General features: G+C 41.6%; 1 protein-coding gene across 7 annotated transcripts in view; it reads right to left on the bottom strand.

Moving 5' to 3' along the window:
- The window catches only part of SMG7 (SMG7 nonsense mediated mRNA decay factor), a 51327-nt gene that overhangs the window by 18421 nt on the left and 19092 nt on the right, over positions 1 to 13814 (bottom strand). For 6 of the 7 annotated variants that reach the window (XM_083846565.1, XM_083846562.1, XM_083846563.1 and 3 more), the window contains 8 exons: positions 13325 to 13457; positions 11004 to 11175; positions 10079 to 10150; positions 8946 to 9096; positions 8448 to 8583; positions 6270 to 6432; positions 5079 to 5235; positions 1998 to 2068 (listed from right to left, as the gene is read on the bottom strand). In XM_083846565.1, the coding sequence (XP_083702691.1) occupies positions 1998 to 2068; positions 5079 to 5235; positions 6270 to 6432; positions 8448 to 8583; positions 8946 to 9096; positions 10079 to 10150; positions 11004 to 11175; positions 13325 to 13457 (1055 nt within the window). The remainder of the gene's footprint in view (positions 1 to 1997; positions 2069 to 5078; positions 5236 to 6269; positions 6433 to 8447; positions 8584 to 8945; positions 9097 to 10078; positions 10151 to 11003; positions 11176 to 13324; positions 13458 to 13814) is intronic. The other variant, XM_083846564.1, reaches the window with a different exon arrangement.

The following is a 13814-nucleotide window of genomic DNA, read 5'->3' as shown; positions in this document are numbered from 1 at the left end:
TGGCTTCTTCCCTTCAGCCAGGTCACAGCCCACCTCACTACCTTAGACCACATTTCCTCGTTTAGCTGCAAGTATGCTGTGGGAGACCATGTCAAAGGCTTTACTGAAATCAAGCTAGACCACGTTCACAGCTTTACTGTCATCTATGAACCTGGTTATATCCTCCAAAAAGGCTATCAGGTTGGTCAAGCACAACTTCCCCTTGGTGAAGCCATGCTGACTGCTCCTAATGACCCTCTTATCCTTGATATGCCTAGAGACAATGCCAAGGATAAGTTGTTCCATCACCTTTCCAGGGATGGAGGTGAGGCTGACCGGTCTATAGTTACCCGGGTCCTCCTTGTCGCCTTTTTTGAAGACTGGAGTGACATTTGCTTTCCTCCAGTCCTCAGACACCTCTCCCGTTCCCCACAACTTACCAAATGTGACAGAGAGTGGCCTAGCAATGACTTCCACCAGCTCCCTCAGCACCTGCAGGTGCATCCTATCAGGACCCACGGACTTATGGATGTCCAGCTTGCTTAATCAGTCCTTAACCCAGTCCTCATCATCTGAGGCAAATGTCTCCTTTATCCTGACTTCCCCTGGGGCCCCAGGGGTACAGGGGGCTCCTCAGGACAGCCTCCAGCATTATAGACAGAGACAAAAGGCATTCAGTAACTTTGCCTTCTCTTTATCTTCTGTCACCAGGGCACCCACCTCATTCATCAGTGGGCCTACATTGCCTCTAGTGTTAGTTTTGTCTGCAGTGTATTTGAAGAAGCCTTTTCTGTTGTCCTTGACCCCTCTTGCAACGTTTAATTCTAAGGAGGCCTTAGCTTTCCTAGTTGCCTCCCTACATCCTCTGACAACAGCCTTATATTCCTCCCCAGTGGCCAGCCCCTCCTTCCATGATCTGTAGACTCTCCTCTTCCACTTGAGTTTGCCCAGCAGTTCCCTGTTTAACCATGCAGGTCTCCTGGCTCCCTTTTTCCTGACTTCCTACCTGTTGGGATGCTCTGATCTTGAGCTTGGAAGAAGCAGTCCTTGAAAGCTAACCAACTATCCTGGGCCTCTTTACCTTCTAATACCTTGTCCCATGGGATTTCCCCTAGCAATTGCTTGAAAATGCCAAAGTCGGCCCTACGGAAGTCCAGGGTTGCGATTCTGCTTGGTATTCCGTTCCTGCCATGAGATCCTGTAATCCACCATCTCATGGCTGCAACCAAGGCTGCCCTCAACCTTCACCGCTTCAACCAGACCCTCCTTGTTAGTGAGGACAAGATCCAGCAGCACTCCTCTCCTAGTTGGCACATCCACCGTTTGCATCAGGAAGTTATCATCAATACACTGGAGGAACCTCCAGGACTGCAGATGGCTGACTGAGTAGGCCTTCCAGCAAATGTCAGGGTAGTTGAAATCCCCCAGGATACACAGGGCCTGTAATTGTGAGGCTGCTATCAGCTGCCTGTAGAAGGCCTCGTCAACTGCCTCATCCTGATCTGGTGTCCTGTAATAGACACCCACACCAGCATCACCCATGCCAGCCTGCCCCTTAATTCTCACCCACAGACTCTCAACTTGCTCCTCATCAGCCCCTGAACAGTACTCAATACATTGTAGTTGCTCTCTCACGTAAAGAGCAACTCCACCACCTCGCATTGCCGGCCTGTCTTTCCTGAGAAGGACATAACCATCCATGACCACATTCCAGCCATGTGAGCTGTCCCACCACGTCTCTGTAATCGTCACCAGACCATAACCTCCTGACTGAATGTGGATTTCTAACTCCTCCTGCTTATTCCCCGTGCTGCGTGCATTGGTGTACAGGCACTTCAGGGAGCGAGCTGAGCATGCCAGTTTCATCCCAGGGGGGTGGGAGGCCTTCAAATCTTCATCAGTGCTAGAGCGCTGCCCCACCAGTGCAAGCCCAGCTACAACCTCACCCCCCTTTGGATCTAGTTTAAAGCTTTCTAAATGAGTCAGTCCTTCACAGCACAGACCAGAAGCATCCTTACCATTATTATTGGACAGATCTTCTTCATGAGGCTGGAAGCTGTTTAGAAGAGAAATCAGCCATGGCCATATGCTGCAATCAGAAGAGAAACTGTGAGTGAAAACCACAAAACCTGAAACTTACCTTACCAAGAAAACACTGAAATCTACTACACAGCCACGGCTTGCGTTAGTCCTTTGATTCCCAATAAAAGGTTTTTCCCCTCAAGCATCAGGGAAAATAAGACTGACTTGAAGAACTTAGTATTTTAAAAAAGTCATTGTGAAGTTAACCAGGAAGCCAGACGCTCACGGCATGAGTTGCTCGTAATCCAGCAACTCAGGAAGCTTACCATGAATTTTACTAGACAAAAATATTGCATGAGCAAAAGTTGAGAACACTCTGAACTTGTTTGCAATTGACGTTTTTCAGTCTAAAGCTGCCTACTTTCAGTGACAAAGTAAATGAAACAGTTTGGAAGCAAAACAAATCACCGAGATACAGACGTACTTCTGTTCTGCTGACATTAGCAAAGCTCTGTGGCACTGGAACAGACACCAGAAAGGCAAGAAGGTCTAAGTAATGGCTGTACTGAGTAAGGAGATTAAAGTGGAGGTTGGCTGGCGGTAACCCAGTCTTGCACCAGCAGTAGCAGTGCAAGCAGTGACTAGAAATTCTTTACAAAGGCCCTGCAGCAAATCATTTAAAAATCACAACAATCACTGCATAGGTGGTTAACATTTAACTACCACCAACAGGCTGCCTTTTTTTTTTTTTTAAAGCTGCAGCCTAGAACTCTAAGCATCCTTCTCTGCTTTAGTGATAGGCATCAAGTCCCTGAAGGCAACAAGTAAACTGTTTCTTAAAATGGAAATAGCAGGCACAGGTGTCCACTGTGCTCGGTATTAGTGAAATGAATCTCTGTCTTCCCTCAGCCAGGCTTTCAGCCATCATCCAGCACCTGGACAGAAGAACGCAGCATGCGCCTGAGAGCCTGAGGTTAGCCGCTTGCCTGCACAGCTGCAGGGACAGGAAACACGATGTTTATATACTGTATATTCTGTATGCTAAAGTAAGCAATACCTCCTTCCTCCCTGTGACCAACAAAAAAACAAAAGGAGGAAAAAAGGGAGAGTACAAGTCTGTTAAAATGTACAGTAAATTCCGATCTTCTAGTACTTTTGAAAAAAATGAGATTTTGTAGTAAGAGGTCTCTAAAGTAGAGTGATGTAGTAACACTTAAAAAAAAAACTAGATCCAGCGTGGCTGCCCCAGGGAAAGTTTGGAAAATCTGTTTCCAGAGAGCGCACACACTAGTGTTGATATATTGACTTCTGTCCTCAGTTCTTGCTTTCAGATCCATCTGCCACTCTAGGTAAGCACCTTTCGTTCCTATTTCAGACGCTCAGTCTGTCTGAAGTAGGGTTAGTTCTCCACAGGAGAACAATAAGCACAGAACAGGGACAACTGAAAGTTTAGAAAGGAGTAAGGATTATTTCTCAGTCTGAGAACACAATTAACAATGAATTCAGAGTAAGGAAGACTTCAAGTAATATAAAACAGGCATCAGTTTATTAAACAGAGGCCAATAATGGCACGTGTTTGTGTGACCTGCAGCCAAACGATGCCTTTCATGAGGATTTTACAACAGAAGTAGAAGGAAAACTTTAAGTCTCACCAATAATGGGGAAGATGGATGTCAACTTTTTGGGGCCAACAAATGGAATGACTACTGAAGCCCATTTTGACAAATCTTAGCAGTACTTAATTTTCTTTTTAAGTTCAGCTGTACACACTACAGCTGTTCGCTGCCCACTTCACAGCTCCTTTACGCAATGGGTACCTGGCATTACTAGAGAATGTTGTTTTATCACATCACAGATTTGAAAACCAGGCGGCATCTTCAAAGAGAACCTGTTACCTCTCCGGGTAGAGGGATCTACTCAGGCTAACTCAAACCACGTTTACACCTGAAGATTCATTTTGGTACTCCCTAAAATACTACATACATCTCCCTGCAAGGACTATTTTATGTTGAAGAGTCTTGAATAATCTTCACCATTAAAATAGTGTGATAAAGCCTTCCTTTAGAATATGCATACAGCAACACTTACTACCTTATTACCTTCTGATAACAATTTATTAACTTTTATTTTCCTTAAAAAACTCTAGAATTGATGCTCCCGAAGCTCTAGGACGTAATGTTCTGCACATGACCGCAGGTCTCAGCACTTGTTCAGCATTTCCACAAACCAAGGTTACAGGTACCCCTGCTCCCCAAACATCAACGTACAGGAAGCGCAAGCCATGGCCAGAATCACATCTTACAGCACAGACCACCTTGAGAGAGCTGGAAGCACCGTGGCAAATCACACAAGATCGGCTAAGCTGCTTTCACACTGTTTTCCTTACAGTGGCCATCCTAGGAAAAATACCCATCCAGCTGTGTCAGTAGCAGTTGCTCCAATCTGAAGAAATATCTAACAGGCCAGAAATACTTTACTGAACTGCTACAATTCATGAAAAGTTAACAGGCTACCTATAAAGTTAACTCATTTTCAACTGTTTAAGCATAAATTTATGAGATTAGAGGCAGAAGTGAAAAATCAGAGCGACAACCCAGAACAGCGACGTCTGTACTGACATTTCTTGTCTACAAAATTCAACTTAATTCCAGGATCATGAGCCAGTAAAATTCTGGATTCCAGCTCTGCCCAAGCTGATGACTTACTGCATGAAATTAAGGCAAGTTTTTTCCTGCCACCTACCTCAATAAATCTGAGAAATCATTACAACAGACTTGACTAAGGCTGTACTAAGTAGTTACACTCAAGTCAGACATTAAAGTGGATCCTCTGATCTTATTAACTTAAAAAAAAGTTACAAGCAAACCTAAGGCCAATTAAAGCAGTGAATTTGCTGATGCAGCACAAAAAAAGTCTCACGATCAGTTTTATGAACTTTTTAGCACATGCACATTCTCTGGGATTTTGATGTCTGTAATGACAAGTTATGCGATCAGCTTTCCTACGACCACTTTGTATATCATCAGTCATTATTACCTTATGCAATTAAATGTATCAAAAGAAAGATTAACACTCACTACCGTCTTTCATCAACTACTGCCTCCTGGAAAACACTGGGCCTAAGTTTCAGCCAGTCCATTGAAACCTTCACAGCTGGAAGAGGATATGCAGCCCCAGAGTCTTCCTGATAGTCATTTTGTAAAGGGCACTTGCACAGAACTCCAAGAAAGGACACTGGAAACAGAGCACAGGGAAAAAAAAAAATCAGTGCAGGAGCAATGGTTTAAAATTGGCCAAATAACGTCATCAAACAAATCCAGATCCCATAAAAAAGCATACTTTAAGAGCTAGTTGTTTAAGTAGTACAATTACTTCATCTTAACAAATCCTCTGGCAGACCAGAGCATCTTTCTCCCCCCCACTATATATTTTTCTATAATGAAACATTTATTTTTTTCCTTTTTCTTCCTCTAAGTGTTATGGTAAATCCTTTTGACAAGCTAACAAAATCCAGTGACACAAGCCCATTACAATCAGACCAGAAAATGTTTTTTTGTTTTTTGTTTTTTTTTTAAAAGAAGTGGTCAACCATTTGTCTGCATTTTATTCACTTTTATTCACTTTCCCAGGTCAGCAGGCACACAAATGGAGTTAGCTCTGCAGGCAGGCCCATTACAGCACACACGCTGAGAAACAGTACCAGACAAGTATGAACACGGTGCTTTCTCCAGATTCCAGTCTGGAGTTCACTGTGAAATTCTGTTATTCAGAAATTTAGGTATTTACGAACAAAGCCAAGCTAAGCATAAGCCCTTTCAGATCAAGGGAATCAACATTATAGGAAGCCTAAAATGCTCTGCACTCCTACCTGATATTATCAAGGACACAGAAGCAGCCGAGGCCCAGAGCCTATCGGCACCCGTTTCACCCTTAGTCCCGGCAAGTTAGAACTGCCTCCCATCAAAGTGTGAGAAACAACTCACACCACACTGCAGACAGCTGCAGAGCAGCCCTACAAACATGGTACTACCCACAGACAAGTCAGATCCAAGTGAGCACCCAGGTTATAATGGTCCTTCAGAAACAGGAAGAATATGCAGAGCTCTGTAAGGTTTCAAACAGGGGGGACACAAATCCAGTGGTCATTAACACTGCTAGACATAAATGACTGCACAACCATCTTGTCTTAACATTTTATAGCAAATTACTAATGGATTCCACATAAAACCAAACAAGAAATGTAAGAACAAATAAATTCTCATACTTACTGAAGAGAGCCAGCAACTGTGTCCAGCAGAGCTGCTCATCCTGGCTGTAACTGTGCTGCTCTGTTTCATTGCTGAAGTCTCGCAGGTGATGCAGTTGGAACAGATTGATAACAGTAATATGTACCAACTGCTGAGAATTGAAGGCCTTTTGGAATAACAACCTCTGCAACAGACATACATACAGAGCATGTATTTTTATATTGCAAAGCACACCCTTAAAAGGATTAGTAGCCTCTACTGCACTGCTTGATTAATGTTCCTGCCCTCGAGGCAACACTCGTTCTAGATTGCTTTCAGGTCATCCCTAATAGCTCAGCACTCAGCTTTCCCAGCAGGACACAGGCAGATGCCTGCTGTTAAACCCAAGGTTTTTGCTGGTACACCAAGTCATACACACAACAAATCAGCACTCCCTTGGGAATGGCTCTCTCTCAGAGAACACGTGCCTTTAATGTGCAATTACAGCATTGCAATGCAACTGCAAGAATTGCAAGGGCATGCATGTCCACTGTGGTTTTCAGCCTTCCCAAGAAAAAGCAGAGATAGGGTGACATTTCAAAAGAAAAACACACCCCAGGAAAATTTAACTACGCTGTGGTTATATATTAAAGACTAATTCCACATCTAACTTCATGGTTCATGGAGTGCTGTGGTTAACTGAAATAGCACAAGCTATTTACTGATGCGCTTTAGCAGCTACATTGTGAGACACCTTTCGCAAAGCAGGAAAAAAAAAGATATCCTAAACCACAACCAATGCTTTCTGTTCAGATACGCAGGCAGGCAAATTGATCAACCAGCGTAAGCATCAGAAAAAGGTCTGCGCTTCCTTTTCAACCTTGATTTTCAGGTACAGGCATGAAGCACGCAGCAGTCGACAACTGCCAGTGCCGCCGGGAGCAGAGCTGGGGGCCTGGCTGAACGCTGAATTGGTTATCCACCATACAGGCAATTTCACATCCACATTCAGCACATCTAAGTCAGAAGAGTTGCTCTCTAGTAAATTAAGCCCTAAGTTGCACAACATAAATAAAGTAATCTAAGCAACAAAGCAGGCCTCAATTAGTTCTATTTTAATACTGTGGATCAGTTAAAAAAAAAAACGGCTATTCCACATGCCTGAGCAATGCTCATAATTATTGATTATAGGCATTATGGAAAAAGTAGTACTTGCTCAACAGCCAACACCACGCACAAAGAGATACAATTATTTAATTTAGGAAAGTTCCCAGCATTCAAGCAGTTCACATTCAAAGCTCATACAATTCACAACAAGTTCCCGTTTCTTTGTTTTTATTTCAATGACTGTTTGGACCTAGCCCTAGCAGCCCAATTAAATGCAAAAATTCAATGTAAATTGACACTGTAAAGACTATTTGTATTTCCTTACATTACTAAAATCTGCTCCCTCTTTCTTAACTTGTAAAAGCATATACTCTATTTGCTCTGTCAAACCTATCCATAATATCTGCTCATTCTCCACAAACGACGACGTTGAAGAAGCTGAAGCTGTTTCCAGGAGGTGACTAACAGTTAATATTATGTCCACTTTGAAATTGTACTACCTTGTATAAATACCTTAAGAAGTTCCCTTTGTTGCAGTCTTTGCTATATTGTCCAACTTAATGAGCTGGCTGCATAATTAATGGATACTCCTGGATTTTCCAGAGGAAACATGTTCTGAATAGTTTTAGTCTACACACAAATTATGGTTGTACTAGCACACTGCTTTTAGAGGCAAACCACTGGTAGGAGAGGCAAGTTGTCTGAGGAAGATTAAAAGCCATCTTAATAACCAGTGGGAGTGATGGAAAACCATCCAGAAATGAAGCACTCAAAAGTCTTCAGGCAACTAAGCCAAGACTTTACAGATGAATTGAGGGCTTTTCACAGGCATCCAGGAATCATCCAGGTTTAAAAGTAAAGAACCAGTTGTAGCCGTTGATTTCTCCTGTATCTCCACCAACAACGTGCCACATGTCAAAAGGGAAGAAATCCTACTATTTGCAGAAGTCAACAGAACTATATTATTAGCTGTGATAGAAACCTTCCTTAACTGACTACCTGAGTTTCCCATATTTTAGCATGTGAAAAAGTTATCACTGGACTGTAATTTCAGAACTCTGCTGCTAAAAATACTCTCTTCAATATGCTAATTAAAACATTGTTAGAACTAACCTTGAACTGTTCTTCCAGCTTCTCTCGAAGAGGGCTCAGCTTCTCCAAACTCTTACTCAGGTACACATGGCCATGGAATTTAATAAATGCCTTGATGAAGTCAGACACACTCCATCGCGTCTTCACCTCATCACGACTACATTCAGAAAATAAGGACCGGCTTTAGTCTTTGGAATTAGACACAACTGCACGTAACATTATAAACTTTCTTTGTGAAGTTCAAGAAAGGAGGAATGCCCATGCAAGACTGCTTTTTCATATTGGCACAATATGCTTTTTTCCTGCACTCACTATTCACACTCAAGTGCATCCCAGACAAATTATTCTTTGTTCTAAACGTGTATAAGGATACTCTGATGAAGAAGGGGGTTAAGGAACTTGGCTCAGTCTCCACTTCCAAATAAAACAACAATAAAAACAACTTCTGGCAAGGGAGTTACATTTAGAGGCAATCTCCTCCGTCCTATCTGAGTAGGAACATCTCACGCTTAGTCTTACCTTTCCAGTGCTTTCGAAAGTGCTTTTTGTAGGTTAGTGGAGGCAGCTGGGAAAGGAAACTTCACAGCAATACTTCTGCAGTAGTAGAAAATCGTGGTCAAGTGGTCTCCTTTGGATGAGGCTAGAATAGCCAACTGATTATAAGGCTGACCTAAAGGAGAGAAAAGGAAAGTCATCTTCCAACAAGCTGTTATTGAGTGAAATGTGCTAGGTTTGAGCTGAAGTCTGCTCACTTTAAAAGGGAACACAAAGCCATAAAATCTTTAGTAGGCAACATTCAGATTCATCTGCTGACCCTTTCACTCCAGCCTCATTATCAGTACCACTCAAAAGAAAAAGCTTTGAAACTTGTGATACAGATTTTTTTTTTTTAGCCTATCATTTAAAACAAGGCAACAATCACACCACAAGACTTTTGTCTAAACAAGATACTTTCAAATGAGGTTTTTCCCATGAACATATTTATCATCCCCTATCTGGAAAAGATCTAATCCAATTTTACCTCTTGAGGCAAATCAAGAGATGTTTTTTTTCCCACCTATGGTGTAAAATTTTTGCTAGTTAGAACATGGAGAACTGTTTGGTTAAAACATTGCTAAAAAAAACTGAACTACTAGTTTCAGCAGCCTGACTCAAAAACAATTTATCCTTCACACCATCCCTAAGTTTCAGGCCACCATAACCCAATAACTAAGAAGTTTCATTCCCAAACTAATGAAGCTCTTAATTTGCATGAGTAACTTGAGAAGTCCAGTTTTAGCTCCCCAACTTTACAAATGGGAATGTGAACAAGTAATGAAAGAGAAGAATGCCACTGGTGGACAAGTATTCATTAATTGTCCCTTACAGAACACACGTGTTAAACAGTGTAACATAGCAGTAGAAGTCTTGGAGTGAAGCTGCACATTACCTGCTTTGTTATTAAATACTCATAAAGGAGAAAACTCACACAGATCAGACAAACAGCTATTATTTAAATTATTTCCTGGTGGATCGGGCTTTGTTACTCAATTGCTTCGGGTATTAGGGGAAGGGCTTATACAACCTCTCAAGTTTCCAATCACCACATAAGAGAAGCAGATACTCCAAATCTTCCTTTTGAATTATAAACCTGAACGGTATCCCAGACTTACCATTAGAAGGGACAAGCTGAGCTGCGTGTCTGTAATAAGACTCTGCCTGGCTGGTCTGATTCCTATATCGAGCTAAAAACAACAACACCACAACAAAAATTGAGACCAGAAAAGGCAACTTTCCTGCAATTACTTTAATACAACCCAGTTTTACCTGAAGAGCATTTTGCTATCATTTCAGAAATAAGCATAAGGACATACAATTAGACTGAGCAACACAAAGATTCAACAGGTAGAATTTTAAGGTTATCATTTTTCCTAAGGCCTTTCCTCTTGTCATGGCTCATCATTTTTTATTTAGAAAGCTGCTGTGCCAGCAGCAACACAACCAGAGAGCTTCAAATATTTTTTCCTACTTCTCTGCACAATCAACAACTATATCTACATTTAGGTTACTACATAAATAATTGGAGATTACTGCAAAAACAGAACTTCCTACAACACACAGCTCTACTCTAAAGTAATAAGCCTGTTGAAATTAATGTAAAAATCGAAGTCTCATTTATAAAAGGCTGGATTTAACTATCTTCTTTGCATACAAGAGATTTAAAAGTATTGTTCTGAAATGGAGAAGTATGCTAGCCTGCTGCAACAAGTTTTTGTAATAGTTACTGGTTTCAACATTTCACTGTGCCTACCAGCTATAACATGACTACATGATTAGTATGCTAGAACACAAGATTCTAGCATATCACTAGAAAGCTACCCTTAACTGTCTCCATGCATTACTGTGCAACACATCAGAAAAGTCTAACAGCATTGCTTTCCAGACTTTCCCCCTGCAGCAACCAAATACACCATCAGCTGCTAATTTGGAGCACGCTTGGTCTAGCAGTTGCACAGGGAACGTACAGATTCTGCCCTGTGGAGGCTGAACACTGAGGTAGAACTCAATGCCCCACCTCCTTTTGCTTCAGAAACTCACCAATATCTCCAAGGTGGACAAGGCAGTGCTGGCAGATATAAGAGCAGGAGCTGGACTGCGGCTTCACTATGGCGCTGGTGTGCGTCTGTTTATTGCTAATGATTCCCAGCTGGGAAGACTTCACGCGACATGGCAAGTCTACATTAAAAACTGTGCACAATTCCTGTAATAACTAGAAAAGCAGGTCTAGTTTAGTAGTGGTTAGAGACAGTAATCAGAAAAGCATTGAAACAACAGACAAAACCAGCACAGATCACTCAGAGGCATTGATTAGTTAAACATATTTGAAGTGAACAAGCCTATGTTACTGAAAGAGAGACTTACAAATTACATTATCTATATGGAAGACATGGAGCTTCATATTGCTTTTTATATTGTTTTATTCTTCCCAGAACCCTGAAGATATTTTTTACTGAAGCTGTGCATCTCAGATCAGTAGGCATCTCAATCCCCACAGTATTCAAATTACCAAGCATCAGGGGAGACTGATTATCAGAGGTCTCAAAATCTTGCGTGTATTTTTAAAATAGGTCACTCTTCAGGGGAAAGCAGTCTTTATACCTACATGAAGAGACACCATTCTTTGGAAATAACAGAAAGGAACGCCGTTCTTCTGAAGAAGTTTGTTCCAACATAAGAAATAGCACTACCTTGACTTCAGCGTCAGGGAGAAGCGTGAACAAAACCAAGTTTATAGGCAATACAAGGCAAAAGTGACTGAGTTGTCCCACTGGATGGGCTGCCAAATCAGTAATTATTTGTGTGAAGCTAACGCTGAGGCTCAGAGAACTAGGCAGCAGCTACTTAATCAAATATCTCGAAAGCTGATTCAAGGAAAAGCTGAACTTTGCCATTCTAATTAGCGCTTCTGAAGTTCTTCCTAATGGACTCCAGTCTAGAAATGAAAAGAGTTTGTTCTACTGTGTTACAGGGTTAAAAATCCAAGTAAAAATTGACTGACTTTCGCCGCTGGGAACATACTCAATCTCCAAATAAAATAGACCTGTGGCAGAGTCCCACTTCCAGATAAAGGCACTCAGAAAGCCCAGGGCAGAGATGTGCACTGCCAACAGCTAAAGATTCAATGCAGGGTTCTTGTTTGCTGCAGAAAAAGATTTGTGTTAGATCTCCTTCCCCTTCTACTCCGTCTTTTATACAGCAGATAAAAATCTCCAAGCGAGAGGAACGTCACAGATGAAAGTGGGATAAAAGAGAAACTTGACATCTTCCAACACGCTGAATCACGAGAATTCGTGCTCTCTTTCAAAACTGTCATGTACAAAGGCCTCGCTGTTGGAGAGCAGGTATCATGGCTGAGGAAAGTCTTTAGACTAAAAACGGAACGATTAACATCACAAATGGAGAAAGACAGCCCAGTCTGTGGTGTCACGCACAAGAGCAAAGTTTCCTGAAAAACTGCAGGGAAGAAAGACTTTTGCAAGACAAATGGCGTAGATGGCAGAAAACCCTTGGCAGTCACACCACAGACTGTCAAACTGGCTGCTTTGAATAAGAAGCATTCCAAAAAGCAATGCCCAAGGGAAAAGAAAAAAAATCTCAGATTCTAAAAAAAATAGTGTTGACTTGTACACATTCAGAATCATATTCAGAACTGATGAAGAAAGAATGACTTATTGCGCACGTTGTAACCTAAAGCCAGTGCAAACTGAAATTGAGCATTGGAAAGACTACAGGCAAAGAGACAGCAGTAATGAGTAAGTACACGAACATGATTTTGAAGTGAACTGAAAACTCACAGAAGATACTTAGCTCAAGAGCACTCATCAATACATCTTTGCATAATGGGAAGAAGAGCTCCTATATTTGAAATTTGCACTTGCAAATTATTTTTGATAAAAACAAAATTGAGACTGAAGATGTGCTTGTAAGCTTAGAAGCCCTGATCAGAAGAACAGCAAGACATTACATGTTGTTAAATGCAAAGCAATATTCTCGGGGATAACCACCCTACTTAAAACCACAGCTGTGGAAGGCATTAAGTTAGGTAGCAATATAATTCAAAAGAAAGAAGAAAAAGCTGTATTTATTGTAGATAGCCCTTAGAAAACATGAACTCAATGCTCACCACTGGTGTGTTACAAGGAAGGGACACAGAACAAAGCACAAAACATTACACCATCACACAAATCCTCACAGTGCATCCACATTTTGGAACTAGCAGTTGCTGGAGCAGCACGGGAGACCGACAGACGACAGTTAAAGCTCTGTGAAGGACCTACGTGCACTTCAGCATAGGCTGAAGCATGCTTGCCTACAGATTACACGAATGTACCACAACCAACAGATTTTTTGCAACTCACCTGTGTGTAGAAGCCACTAGCTGCCTCTAAGAACAGAGAAAGGTTCGCCTGAACTTCGCTCCGATTTGGATTTGCTCTATTTTTCGCCTGACCCTGTAGCGTCGTGATCTGATTTTTAAAGGCATGATTCCAACTGAAAACAAAATAATAGTTTTCCTTGTTGTTTTGCAAGTGTTTTACGCATATAGTGTAAGAAACAGGAAAGAACTGTTTAATCACATAGCATCAAACATGAAAATGGAGTGTATTCAAATTCAGACATCATTCAGATGAGAAATAACGTTAAATATGGAAGAATTACCTTTTCCCACCTCTCATTACTACAGAAACCAATCCTGATACTGTATAGCTAACACTGCAACACCATAAATATTTGCTTGTAATTGCTTTGTTTTAGGCAGTACAGCTCTCTCCTCTTAAAACAGAACGTGAGGTGTAGAAATCCGAGCTAGAAATCACGCAGCAGCTATAGGCATAGACATGACAATTT

This window comes from Anser anser (assembly GCF_964211835.1).
Source record: "Anser anser genome assembly, chromosome: 8".
NCBI lineage: Eukaryota > Metazoa > Chordata > Aves > Anseriformes > Anatidae > Anser > Anser anser.
This window is presented reverse-complemented; position numbering and strand designations above follow the sequence as displayed.